The following is a 14,007-nucleotide window of genomic DNA, read 5'->3' as shown; positions in this document are numbered from 1 at the left end:
AACAATCTGACTTGGACTCAGCATCATGACCATAGTGCAAGATGGTATTACAGAACCTGTTTCCAAGTCAGGAATAATCCAATTCTCCCAGCACCTTGCTTCAAATTTGTATTTCCCATTAAAATGGTTCTATTGCTACTTACATACTTACAGTGATTTCCCTTTGTACATCTTATGTCAGTATTTTTCAAAGACATCTTTGGAGCTTTTTAATATCCACTGAGTGGTCATTTATTACACCAGGTATCTTTTCAAGAAAAAGTTAATTACTCTGCTTTTATTCTTGTTCTCTGAAGATATATAATTACATTGGATTACTATTCACTCTGACACATTTCTTCAGAGTGGGAGAGAAAATTTTTTTCTCCTATCCCATCTTGTCTTTCTATTTTGTCCTGTTTATTTCAGAGGGGACTAATGGTAGGTAATTACAAGCTATTAAAAGTCTATACAGGCAAATTTACATTTCCTGTTAGTTGTCGATCTACTTATTTAAAACTTAGAAGTCAAATCCTAGCTATCGTATCCAACAGGTTATCATAAGTCCAAATGGCTTTCTGAACTCCAAAGCTCCAATGTTTCCTTGTGGCACCTAAAAATCTGCAGAGGCTAAGTACTACAAACAAGTAAATTTTATTTTTGTTCTCTGATGGGCTAGTTCCTCCTTTTCTGTGACTGTGGCTGAACAAAAGAAAAGTACTTTAATTTACAATGCAGTCCTACTCTGAAAAATGATTATGAAAAACTATTATCTGTATGATGATGATGACCACCTTACTTACCACAGCTGCTCCCTGTGTGTATTGAGAATACTAGCTGATTATTTTTCTGACCAAAGAAGTGTGCACGACTTTTTATTCCTGCAAAGCCAGCACAACTATGGAAGAATGAGCTTGGATTCTGTTGTGATTCATGCATTCTCAATGGAAATCATAACCAAATATTTTCAAACTTGGGTGCCAAAGTTATTGCCCATGTTCTAACGGTAAAGACAAATTCTGCCCTCGTTTACACTTGTGTAACCCCATAGTCTTCAGTGGAGGTGTACATGTGTAACTGACAGTAGATTTTGGCCTGAATAACCCTTATGACAAATGACACATGAGCCAGAAAATGCCTCCTCCCCCACCCCGCCCCCTCATCTATCAGATTCAAAGTTACATTTTGAGGGAGAAAAATAATCTAATTACTAGAAAACTGAGATAAATTGTTAAAAATGTTAATCGGCAAGAAAAGAAACATGGCACCTCAGGATGCCATTTTTGAAGAGTAACCATATAGCATAAATCAGTTTTTCAGTGTGTAAGCGCCTTCTTAAAGACAAGGATATGTTTAATAACTTAATTGCTTGCTAGTTTAGCAAACTTGTTTTGCATTTGGAATTATCTATAATGGCCTTAGCTCTTTTTCGGAAGATTTTTTCCCCATCTTGTATATAACTTACTTTATTTCATACATAACTTTTTTTGCCACAGTTCACATAAGCAGTTTCAGCTGGTATGATAGTCTTTAGATCCAGTCCTAAATTTTTCGAGTACTATTACTGTAAGCCAGTTGTTCTCAACCAGGGGCGCACATACCCCTGGGGTTACGTAGAGGTCTTCCAGGGGGTACATTAGCTCATCTAGATTTTTGCCTAATTTTACAACAGGTTACATAAAAAGCATTAGTGAAGTCAGAACAAACTAAAATTTCATACAGACAATGACTTGTTTATACTCTTCTATATACTGTACACTAAAATGTAAATATAATATTTATATTCCAATTGCTTTATGTTATAATAATATGGTAAAAATGAGAAAGTAAGCAATTTTACAGTACTTGTGAGTTGCGATACTTTTGTATTTTTATGTGTGACTTTGTAAGCAATTAGTTTTGAAGTGAGGTGAAACTTGGGAGTATGCAAGACAAATCAAACTCCTAAAACAGGTTCAGTAGTTTGGAGAGGTTGAGAGCCACTGCTGTAAGCTGTTAAACAGGTGTCAATAGTCTACTTGTAGGATGGCAGCATTTCTGTGGTTTGTGTATCATTTGTTTGTGTATAGTTTCTGAGGAACTTTGAAATAATTTAGGATAAAATGTAAGTTGGTAATATCATTATATTACAGTATACTTTTTTTTGCTTTGTACCTATTTCTTAGTTCAGCTGCAACAGTTAGCTGTTTAAGTTCAGTAATTAAAACAAAAGATAGTATTGTGCCAAGTACTGCAATGATGATTCAAAATATTCGAATAATAAGTATTGAACAAAAGAAATAAATAGGGGGTAACACTGTATAACTTTCCCCTTTAGTCCCAGGGCAACCGCTGAACTTCAAAGCAGAACCTGAATCTGAAACAAGCATATTACTTTCTTGGACCCCTCCCCGCTCTGACACTATTTCCAGCTATGAACTGGTTTACAAAGATGGGGACCAGGGTGAAGAGGTAAATGAACATTTACTCACCTTTTTTTTTTTAATGGAATAAGACATGAAAGGCTGCAATGGTTTAGAAGTACAAGCTTAGCTGATTTCCTGTTATATGAGAATATTGACATTAAATGGTTTGTCTGGCTATGCCGAAAGAATGACAGGAGACATTAGATATGGGTTTAATCAGGCCGCAACTTTATTATTAGATGTCTGGGACTAACCCGGCGGATAAAATGTGTAGTGCAGGTGAAAACCCCCACAATTCGCGGGCGGGGGGGCGAGAGGTGAGTGCTTTTTTTAGCGTCCCCTCCCATCCCCCTTTCCGTTTATGTCCATCCAGCAAATCCACTGCTGGGACCCTCCAATTCCAGCTAATTCTGGGGGGGGCTTACACCAGCTCCCTCTAGCAATTCCCTTGCCGAGACCTTACCGACCACCCCCACCCCCCTCGTAGGAGGGGTTAAGATGGACTATAATGATGGGGAGGTTGGCTCCCTGCTCTGCCAATCAGAGGAGTCCCGAACTTCTCCTGGCTTGCTCAATTACCAAGCACCTCTCATTATTTCCTTTTCCAAGCCATTTATTCGTTCTTTTGTGCCTTAATTTATGGAGTACCTGCACTGAACATCCGCTGTACACTTAAATAAAGAGTTGTGACATATGGCCTACTGCCCATCATGCAATGCATGAACAGAGCCCACCTGAACCTGCTGTGAGGAAGGTGAACCCCCCCCGCCCCCCCTCCACTGCACCTGGCCAATATGGTGGTAAGGGAAAAATTCCTTCCCAGCCCCCCTTAACGGGGCAGCTAGCATAATGCCCACAGCAGATATAGCTAAACACCAGGCATATTTCTGACCTAAATAGGGAGGGAGGGTGGGTGCTAACCAGCTTGTTCCAAGTGAATGAGGGGAGGGGCCAGGCCCAGCTGACCTTTTTAAACCTCTCATTCCTAGGTGTCAGAGGAACAGCCGTGTTAGTCTGTATTCGCAAAAAGAAAAGGAGTACTTGTGGCACCTTAGAGACTAACCAATTTATTTGAGCATGAGCTTTCGTGAGCTACAGCTCACTTCATCATCTGATGAAGTGAGCTGTAGCTCACGAAAGCTCATGCTCAAATAAATTGGTTAGTCTCTAAGGTGCCACAAGTACTCCTTTTCTCATTCCTAGGTGGTGATTCATCCACCATGCTGACTGTTTTTCCAGCAGTTTTACATCTCCCCTCTTCCCCCAAGCCAGAAAGCATTGTCCTCTTCTCCCGGCCAGCCAGACAACGCCCCCGCCCCCTCCCCCCCCCACACACACACAACATACAACACACTTAAAGTGCAGAGTGGTGATTGTTAAACGGAGCAACCAGCTTGATGGCAGATTCTGAGCACTGTTACCAGCAGGCTCTGTGGCTACTGGACATGGGAAGCTTTATGGGTGTTCATGGAAAGGCAAGCATGGAGGTTGCTACCAGTTCCAAAGGGGTAAAGCTAGTTGAGGCTGTCCAAAACTGTACTGCCTCCAGGGCATGGAGTTGACAGACTTTGCCTGGCTCTTAGGAATGACACAGGAAGAAATTCCAGCCCCATTGCAGTTAATGGGGCCAGGATTTCACCCATAATGAATAGTTGTTTCTGTTAGTCAATTAATGAGAATCTTTTAAAACATGGTAATTGGTACTTTTCAGTGTGCTTCATGAAGAAAATACATTATTTCTAATCATAAGATGCCTTTTTTAGATGTTGTTTGCTCTTTATAAACAATTAGCATTTTAAATGTTTCTTTGGCTACACTAAATCATTCTTTTTAAAAAATAAAGTCTCTTTTTATTTTTTCTGTTCAATTGTATAAAGCTGATTTCCAATGCAAAGAATGAGAGTGGTGATCTCAGGAGACAGCGGGAGAGTGCTAGATATGTCAGTGCCCTCCTGCGTCACTATCTTGTTGCTGTTTTGGGAATACAGCAAAGCTGGTTGCTACTTCACTGAGTTTAGATTTATAGAAGTTCTTCACATGTACTGAAGACATGTAAGCACACACTGAGCAACTGAAAAGACTGCTAAGAGGAGAGTTCCCAGATCTATCTTTTAATTCCATATGAGATATATGCCCCTACCTAAACTTGCACTACATCCTGATCATAGGTCCTTGATAATATTTATAGCTTTAGAAGAATTTGCTTCTTAAGATTTTGAATGCAAATCTAACTACAGGCTAGCCTTAACTCCAAGATCACCCATCCCACAAAAGTCCAATTTCACTGGAGTGAGAAGTACATGTAGATAAGTAGATGAGGCTCTACTCATCTGTCAGTGTCCAAATATTCTTTTAAAATTTGAACACAATTATTTAACTCCTTTTAAACTGTAAAACAAAATTTCTCCCTAGCAGCTTGATACATTGAACTGCTTATTTTAAAAATTAATTTTTCATTATTTATTTATTGTGGATAATAGATTCACTTTCCTTTCATTGTTTGGTTCAGATTGCTTTGTTTAAAATGCTACATTCACATTTTTAAAAGAAGTTTTAAACAAATTAATCCCATTGATGATGATGTTATCAGTGTCTCAGAGGGGCTCTTCTCCTTAGACAACATTCTGAATAAGTATCTTTGGATATTTATCAATACGTCCAGTTCTCTTATTGCTTACCTTTAGCAACGTGTTTCTGTTGAGCCAACTACATCTTACCGCCTGCAAAGCCTGAAGCCAAACAGCTTGTACTACTTCCGTCTGGCTGCACGCTCTCCACAGGGCCTGGGTGCTTCAACTGCAGAAATCTCAGCAAGAACCATGCAGTCAAGTAGGTGTCTCTCCTTGCTTGCTTTATTTTGCTCCTTCTATCTACTGAGCAGACACAGCCAGATAAGTCAGTAAGACAGCAATAGAGAGCAAGAGTCTCAGTAACATGACAGCAAGACAGTGCTTAAGTTATATATTTATAATAGATAGGCTTAGGAGAATTGTTTTTGAATTATTATTGGCTTTTGCATATCCTTAGGAGAAGAAGCAGAACATCTTCAGAATGTCTAAAGAGACAACACTATGATGAAATCTGTATAGCTTCTAGGTGCACCACGAGGCATACTAATGATCCTCCATGCATGGCATGCCTCCTATACAGTCCTGGAGCCTTAAAATTCCACTGGTCCAGCCTGGTCATTTCCTCCTCCACAGTGTGAATTCCATAAAATTCCTTTTATCCAGACACTCCCTTCCTACAGAACATGTACATTTGAAGGCTCCAGGACTGTATGCACTAACAGGCATGCTGATAACTATGGTTATTCTTTCTAAGTTTTGCCTAATTTTTTTTTTGACCAATCTTTGGAAGGTGGGCACCTGAGTTTTATAAGTAATTTTGACACACACAAGAAAACGACATTCTATTGGCTGTTCATGTAAATAATAAGAGTAATTTATAGAGCTTATCTGAAAAAAAAAAAAACCTGACGGGAATTCATATAGGAATTTAAAAACATGTAAATTAAAACTTAACTAAAGGGATCTTCTTCAGGTACTGAAGAATTGTATCCCAAAGAGTTGATATAATCAGCTGAAATTTACTTTGTGTAATTCTTTAGCTTTTCTGCTCCATTTTCAAACTGTATTCCATCATGTATTTAAATTTTCTATAGGCTGATTGGTTCATTACTTTTAGTGAAGTAAGGTTATTTAAACGAATACTGCAAAGCCTCATTGAAATTCTGGTTTGAGTCAGTCAGCTCGAGCAATTGTATTTATACTGTCATGCTTTGCTAGTGTTTGATGAGATATTAGTAACAATTAAGGTACCTGAAGAACTGTTGCTCTAGAGTTTGAGTGTTGTGAGTAATGTGAACTTCCTGAGGCATGTCTGTGGCATTTTAAATAAACACAAAGGACCCAATTATGCTGTCATTTGTGCAGCCCTTATCCAAGCATCAAGCATAAGGTCGTGGGACACTGTCATTTTAATTATGCAAAATCAGTATTTTGATATAGAAGATTTCCATTTCCTGGTTATGTAAGAATAAAGTAAATGGGACAGGGCCAGCATGATGACATTACACTGTGTGTAGCCTTTTTTATTTTACATATTCAGATAATACATGAAAAAATGCAAAGGTTATATATGAAAAGAAAGTAGTCAGACTTTTGTAAGAGATCCCATTGAAATCAATCACAAACTTCCAATTTACATCCATGGTATATGATCAGACCTAATAGATTTGCTTACTAGATTGCAGATGGTGTAAAAATCATCTTGCAAAATAAAGGAGAAATTGCATTTTAAAAAACGATTACACAAGATAGAATGGTTTGCATTTATTTTAATATAATGATTTAAAAAAATTAGAAATCTCTCAGGGATACAGCAGAAATATTCTCTAGAGTTTTTTGTAACCTTCATTCTTGGCTTCAGAGAAAGCTGCTACAGGGATATCTGTCTGTCAGTATGATATCCTGAAGGAGTCTTTTCATTTCCTTTTATACTTCCTGCACAGATTCATGCTCTGTAGCGTAATGACCAGAATATCCTGTGTAGTTGATTTGTACCTTGATCATTGACATTTTTTTTAAATAAAAAAGCTAATCTATCCCTTCAACTCCTCCAGATGCTGGTACATTCTCACTTATTTTCCCCCAAGAAGGGTAGAATGCCACACTGAGGAACATCAATTGATCCACACAGAAGATCTGTGAGGAACCAAAAGACACATGTGTAACTGCAGTAGGTCACAGCAAGGCCCTATAACTCTTCAGCTTCTTTAATTATCTTTGATATGCCAAGAAGTAGTACCAAAAATCCATTTGTTTTTCCTTTAAGGATATGGGGGAGAAACTAGATTTCACACACACACACAATCACACACACAAAATGGGCAAGCACTTTAGCTGTCTTCTTTATACGAGCTATATTTGATCTAAATGATGGGTGCTCATGTGAAGTAAGATACAGTATAAATTAGGAGCTTTGTATCTTTGTGCTTTGTTTTGCTAGGAAAGTCTTTTAGTAAGATTTAATAGCTATTTTGCTGACAAAATGTGCGGAGGTGGTAGTTTATTGAAATTATCAAAAAAATAGCTGGTAGGATTTAATTCGTCACTAGCAAAGGTGTCTCCAAGAGGAGTTAAAAAATATAACTGAGAGCTGATCTAGGGTAAGTACAAGGTACAGTCAGAATCAACAAGCCTGTCACTTTTTGTCCTGGTAGGTAAACCTTTGACTAAGATTTTCTTCATCTTCTATTGACTTTGCATGCTTTTACACTATGTTGGCTACAATAAATGTTTAAATAAATGCTTTCCATTTAAACATTATTTGTAGTCGACTTGATCTAGGCAGACTCAGTTGTAAAAAGAAAATTAAAAATACAATCTTTTTGTGGGGAGGGACAGGAGGGAAGTTTCAAAGGGGCTGGGAGTTTCTCAAGCAATTTCTAGCAATTATTGCAAGTTATCTGGAATATAGTGTAAGAGAAAAAAACTATTTGATGAATGTAAGACTGACTGTACAGTATAGGTTAAAATTTGGCAAGAAATACATACATAAAATAATCATTTAAAATGTCCTAACTTGCACTAATTGCAGACATTACAAGGGTAGATGAATAGACATATAAAAGCATCATGTTTTGTTTTTATTTGAAGAAGAATTTTAATTGCAGGTACGTAATATTATTTTGAGGCTTCATTTTCATGTATTGCCCCCACATCCTTTTTCATCATTTAGTTGGTTTATTCATTTTTAATTTCTTCACTTTAATAAGCCAAGGTGCATAAGATTATCTGATGTTTTGCTTTTTAAGTTTCTATGGCTTTTTTTTTTGGTTTGGTTGCCCTTTTTATTTATTTTTATTTTTTCTTTTGTTCATGTTTTTTTTTCAACCACTCCTATCCTTTCACTCAAATCCTCCTCTAACCCACTACTGAAATTAGAGCCATCAGCTCCTCCTCAAGACATTAGTTGCACCAGCCCCAGCTCCACTAGCATTTTGGTAAGTTGGCAACCTCCACCGGTGGAAAAACAGAATGGCATTATCACAGAATATTCAATCAAGTACATTGGGATTGATGGGGAAGATGACAAGCCCCATGAAATTTTGGGAATTGCTTCGGACACTACTCAGTATCTTTTGGAACAGTTGGAAAAATGGACTGAATACCGGATCTCTGTAACTGCCCACACTGATGTCGGACCTGGCCCAGAGAGCTTATCAGTATTGATTCGGACAGATGAAGATGGTATGTTGCCTCCACTACATCCGTTTGCACCTCTATGACTCTCTCTCGATCTGCTGTCTTTGTATAGGCTAACAGTATTCCTTTTTTCCCCCTGCTCCTCTTTCCCCCAAAATTGCTGTTACTGTCACCATTTGATTGTTTTAAGCAAAGGTCTACCTTTGCTACATCAGTTTTGAATTCTTCTTTAAACACAAAGTTTGTTTGTTTGTTTTTGAACAAGTTGAAACTGCTACCCCTTGGAACCTACCCAGGTTGCTCTTTCTCCCACTCCTCATCTATTAAAAAAATCACAGATCTCATGGGGGGAAATCTTTCTGCATTTTTCTTGACTTTTTTTTTTTAACTCTTCTGTCTGATGAGCTTATGTCTTTGATTTTTAAAAATGGCCTTCTTGTTCTTTGGTGCATTTAAAAAAAAAATCTTTTGGAAAACTGATGCTCTACATATTTTTATTTTAAATATCTAGGTTGTCAAATGTCTTCCATATCCGAATAGAACAGAAGATGTCCCAATTATCAACCAGCTTTTTGTTCCATTGCAAAAAACCCAAACCCAAAACAAAAGGGAACTTTTTTTTTAAATCTTTTGGTTTTTTTTATTATTATTATTTCAATTACAAAATATCTCTTTGTACTTTAATGCTTTGAATCGCAAAGCATCTTCCTTGGCTTTTGTACATTTTTACATGTTTTTCTATTTCTCTAATACTCTTTTTTCTTCCATTTTTTGCATCAGTCATGTTTTTTGATCTTTTCACTGAAAGGTAGAGCAGATTGGTTGAGCATTTTCATTTGTTGAACAATTTGTATTCTTCAAAGAAAACATAGTGGGTCTGCCCTTAAAGAGAGAGAGAGAGAAAGAAAAAGACTCTGAATGGGTGAGACAGGTGCCTGTAATTCTGTTTTATCCAATGATGTTGTTCCAGTTCCTAGTGGTCCTCCTCGCAAAGTCGAGGTAGAGGCTGTCAACTCTACCTCTGTTAAAGTGTCATGGCGCTCACCTGTACCCAATAAGCAGCATGGTCAGATCCGAGGATACCAGGTTCATTATGTGAGGATGGAAAATGGCGAGCCAAAGGGTCAACCCATGCTGAAGGATGTCATGCTGGCTGATGCACAGGTAACTAGATTATTTTCTATTCTGTTTATAGGCTTCAGTAAAAATGCTGCATTTACAAAATACATATAAATAACTATCCATATTTTTTCCCCTCCACTTTGGCCTACAAGCTGACATGTTTTATTTCCATCTTAATAGGTTCTCCAGAATGGTTATGTTTACGGTTTCTTGTGCCAAATTCAGGCAGCCTGTGTATGCATACATAGGGGAAGAACCAGCTAAGTTTAGTGCAATTCTTTGTAACCATCTACAGGCTCCCCTAAACCCACAGACTTCATTATCTGCATCCTCTGGAAGAGTGCCAAAGGGCATCTGGGCAGGTCATAGTCAGTGCCTTTTAGCATGTGTGGTGTCTGGTCCAGCCACCAGCTATTTCACACAGATAACTCCTGTTCCTGGGTGGAATAATCTGTTCAATGTTTTAGCGTCGGAACCAGAAGTAGGCAGATTAGATCCCTGCTTTGGCACATTTAGTCCTGCCTTGAAAGCATTAGTGTGTTCCCATCTCACCACTCTTATCAAACAAGGCCTGAATATTGTGTCATAGTTTTGGAACTCACTCATGTGTTTAAATTGCACAATACATCATTCAAATCAATAACTATCAAGTAAAATAAGAAGTCTGTTTTAAAAATTTAAGGTTGCTTCTGGTGCAAAATGCAGATGCTGAGAAAGTGGTTTGGTCTGTTTTACAAATCATGGCATGTGACAGAGAAATCTCTGTTCTGGGGCATGTATTTGATCACATCAAGATCAAAAGAACTTCTAATATTAGGATTCTAATGGTAGGGCAAACTTGTTCTTTGTGGATTTGGAGATTACCTGAATTATGCCACTGAGGTATACGCCTAAGGGAAAGCTATAAATGTTTGCACACCTCTCACAGCCTGGGCTCATTTTGTATATGAATAATGGGAAGTCATCAGATATTATCACCTTCATTGAAAGTAAAAAGTTAAATCTTAACTAGTTCTGTGTTTCATGTTAGTAAATGATGGCAACTCTCCCACCCCCAGATTTAATAGATAACTTGAAACTCTTTATATTCATTTTGTGGGGGACTGATCTCTTGTCCCTTCAATTTTGTTGATATGCCTATTTAAACAGTAATGTGCCAGCTCTCAAGAGGTCCATTTTCTTGTTTTACATCTTTATGTATTTATTTATTTGGCAAAAAAATTGTGCTCTCACAGTTTAAAGAGAATGAACCATAAATGCCTGTGGTTTATTATAAATTTGCAATTATGAGTGTGGCTGGGGTCCTAGTGGGGAGCCAGCTGTGGTCACTCAATTAGGGTGAACTGCAAAAAATAGGACCGACAATCCCCATAAAGCTGGTGGATATTCCAATACTTAAATTTACCAAGCCAGCATAAAACAGCTTCTTTATTATCTTACTGGTTACTCAGAAGTCCAAATAACACAGTTCCCTTAAAGTGATCCAGCCTCAGGCCTCCATCCAGGTACCCACGTCAAATATGATGAACATTTCTGTAAATCTTATTTCATCATATAAAAGAAAAGGTTCTACTCATCCCAAAGGATCGGACACATTACCTCCCAGGTTAATGAATGTTTCAGATCTTACCCAAATACATGCCACAGACAATTCTTATTAACTAAACTAAAATGTATTAAAAAAAAAAGAGAGAGTATGGTTAAAAGATCATTATACATACAGACATGAGTTCAGTTAATTGAGATTCAGATTCATAATAGAGACGGTGAGCTTTGTAGTTGCAAAGAGTTCCTTTAAAATTCAGTTCATAGGTCATAGTCCAAATCTCATATTCAGGGCGTATCAGCATAACTGAGACTCAGTCTTGCAACTCAGACTTCCCCTGATGAAGTCTAAGTAGATCTGAGATGACAGAATCAAGGCCCAAGGATCTTTTATACAATTTCATGTCCTCTTTAACAAGTTGGGATTTCCTCTGGGAACAAAAGGTAATTTGGATAACTTTGAAGGAGGTCCATCCACCAGTACTTAGCTATACAAATTAACATAAGGCCATTTGTTGTTCCTCCACAATTCACAGTACATTTCAAAGAGAGATTAATACTGAGATATCCTGTGTTTACAATCCATTTAAATGCTAGGATCTTCTTTTGACCTCTGAATTATCAGAATATAGCATAGACAGGGGCTGTTGATTACATTGTCCACCTATTCATACATACACAAATTTACACACCTGTAAATACACAAAAACACAAACATTATCTCCCCACATGTCTTTTGAGGGTTATTTATTTTGCAGGACGTTTAACCCTTTCTAGCCATGCATCACAACGAGAAAGAAAACGATCATCCTCTGAGCTTCAATTCTCCCTTTCTCTTGCTCAGAGATCTGCTTTCATGCTCTGTGTGGCCTCAGTTCCGACTCCATTTTAAACTGGAGAAGGTGGAGAGAAAGAGTGTATGCAATACTGGCACCCAAACACCATCCATGCCAAAGCCAAACTTGCTCATTTGTAGGTATCTTTAGGGTTTGGCTCTTAATTGCTAGTTCCCCCGTCGGCTCATTCTAACCCCACTCACATTTATTTCCCTGAATGTGTGTTCTCTTGGCATATGCAGTGAAAAACCAAATGATGGTAACAGAGCTTCATTACTTCATTTCAAGTATGTATACATGTTTCAGTTATGAATCTAAATAGGGGCACTGATGTAATTTGGACAGGCTAAATTGAAATGAAAATGAATGTAGCCTTGTAACATAGGATTAGAAAAACAGGCAGCCTTTCATTCTATATCAGTGGCGTTCATTAAATACAGTCATAAAATATTACTGAGCAATAATTGCATTCCGTACCAGGGAATATGTCGTTCTTTTACCCTTCAAGGAAAGAAAAGTTACAATTTTTGTACCACCCACGGTAATAAATATGGAACTGAAAATGCCCAGTCTCATTTCATTAACCTGATTTCAAAGGCCATTTGATTTTGCCAGCCAGTTTTTGGAGATTTTTCTTTTTTGTTTTGTTCTTTTAATTTATTTTTACTAAGAACAACAAAATTTCCTCAACCAGGCTACAAACCTCTCTTCATTTCTCTTGTTTTTCTTTCCACCATTCTTTACTCTCAATCAGTGGGAATATGATGATACTGCTGAACATGTGAGTAGTTGTTGACTGGTCAGACAAAAAGTGTGTGTTGGTTTTTTTTAACCTCTTTCTGTTTTGTAAATGTTTTTGTCATTTGCATAAATGCATGAACTAACACATTATTGAAATTTTCCTCACTTTTTTTTTTCTTTGTTTTGTTCTGTGAGTTTGGCATGGTGCTGAAATGTACAACATTGTTTTGTGGTTTGATGGCTGTAACTAACTTTGCCTGGCAATGCAACCAAAGAAACTATGCTTTAAAAGAAGGTATTACAGAAAGAAAACCAAAACAGTTTGGATTTGCCTAGTAGTTAATCACCCCTTGAGGTTTTGTTGTATTCAGTATGTAGTGTGCTGCAGAAGTACAAGTTCATCTTTCTTTTTGTTTGAAACATACATCTGTTTTGTACACTTCCCAATCGAACCAAGAAAGGCAAACATCCCACAGTATTTATGGCCTAAGTAACGTGTTTATTACATTCAAATTGCCTTTTTAAATGACACTACTGTATGCATTTATTTATACTTGCATACAGTAGAATACACTGTACTCCAAATGAGGCTAGTGTGTTAATCATTATTTAAAAGAAAACTGTCATTTGTTTTGCTTTTATAGTTTTAAGTCATCACCATCATTTGTAATTGCCTTTTGAAAGACTGAAAGTGAAATGTCTTTGCAAGTGAATTTTCAGATTTGTTCTTTTTTATTGGAAACATTTCACCCATCCCTTCTCATTATTACCTAGAAATTTTGGTACTACTAACAAGTCACTGAAAATATATGGCCAGATTTTAATTTCATCTGTACAGTGTTCCTATCCTCATATTTTGAAAAATCCATTTACTGTGGACAGTTGGGCCCATAATTTTGCTGTTTACTTCTATGGTTGTTGCATTTGAAGATTACATGATTGCACATTTGCTATTTGTTCTTGACATCGAAGTGTGCCATTCCTTTCGCAATGCTTAAAATTAGTGTGAATCGATTCAGCCACAGAGAATTGAGAAGGAGTGCGGGTTAGTGGTTACGACTGAGAACTGGAAGCCATGATAACTGTGTGACTTTGGACAAAATAGACTTCTCTGTTCTTCAGTTTACCCATGAATCAGCAACAGACTAATAATGCTTATCTGCCTGATTG

At 37.4% G+C, this 14,007-nt stretch overlaps 1 protein-coding gene across 40 annotated transcripts in view; it reads left to right on the top strand.

Annotated features, from left to right (window-relative positions):
• PTPRD (protein tyrosine phosphatase receptor type D) overlaps positions 1-14,007 on the top strand; it is a 1,703,394-nt gene that overhangs the window by 1,533,749 nt on the left and 155,638 nt on the right. For 21 of the 40 annotated variants that reach the window (XM_048850700.2, XM_048850704.2, XM_048850702.2 and 18 more), the window contains 5 exons: positions 2,297-2,430; positions 5,069-5,213; positions 8,333-8,638; positions 9,564-9,757; positions 12,851-12,877. In XM_048850700.2, the coding sequence (XP_048706657.1) occupies positions 2,297-2,430; positions 5,069-5,213; positions 8,333-8,638; positions 9,564-9,757; positions 12,851-12,877 (806 nt within the window). The remainder of the gene's footprint in view (positions 1-2,296; positions 2,431-5,068; positions 5,214-8,332; positions 8,639-9,563; positions 9,758-12,850; positions 12,878-14,007) is intronic. The other 19 variants (XM_048850734.2, XM_048850733.2, XM_048850741.2 and 16 more) reach the window with 4 other exon arrangements.

The sequence above is a fragment of the Caretta caretta genome, chromosome 5, assembly GCF_965140235.1.
Source record: "Caretta caretta isolate rCarCar2 chromosome 5, rCarCar1.hap1, whole genome shotgun sequence".
NCBI lineage: Eukaryota > Metazoa > Chordata > Testudines > Cheloniidae > Caretta > Caretta caretta.
The sequence above is the reverse complement of the archived record's forward strand: the minus strand, read 5'-3'. Positions and strand labels throughout refer to the sequence as shown.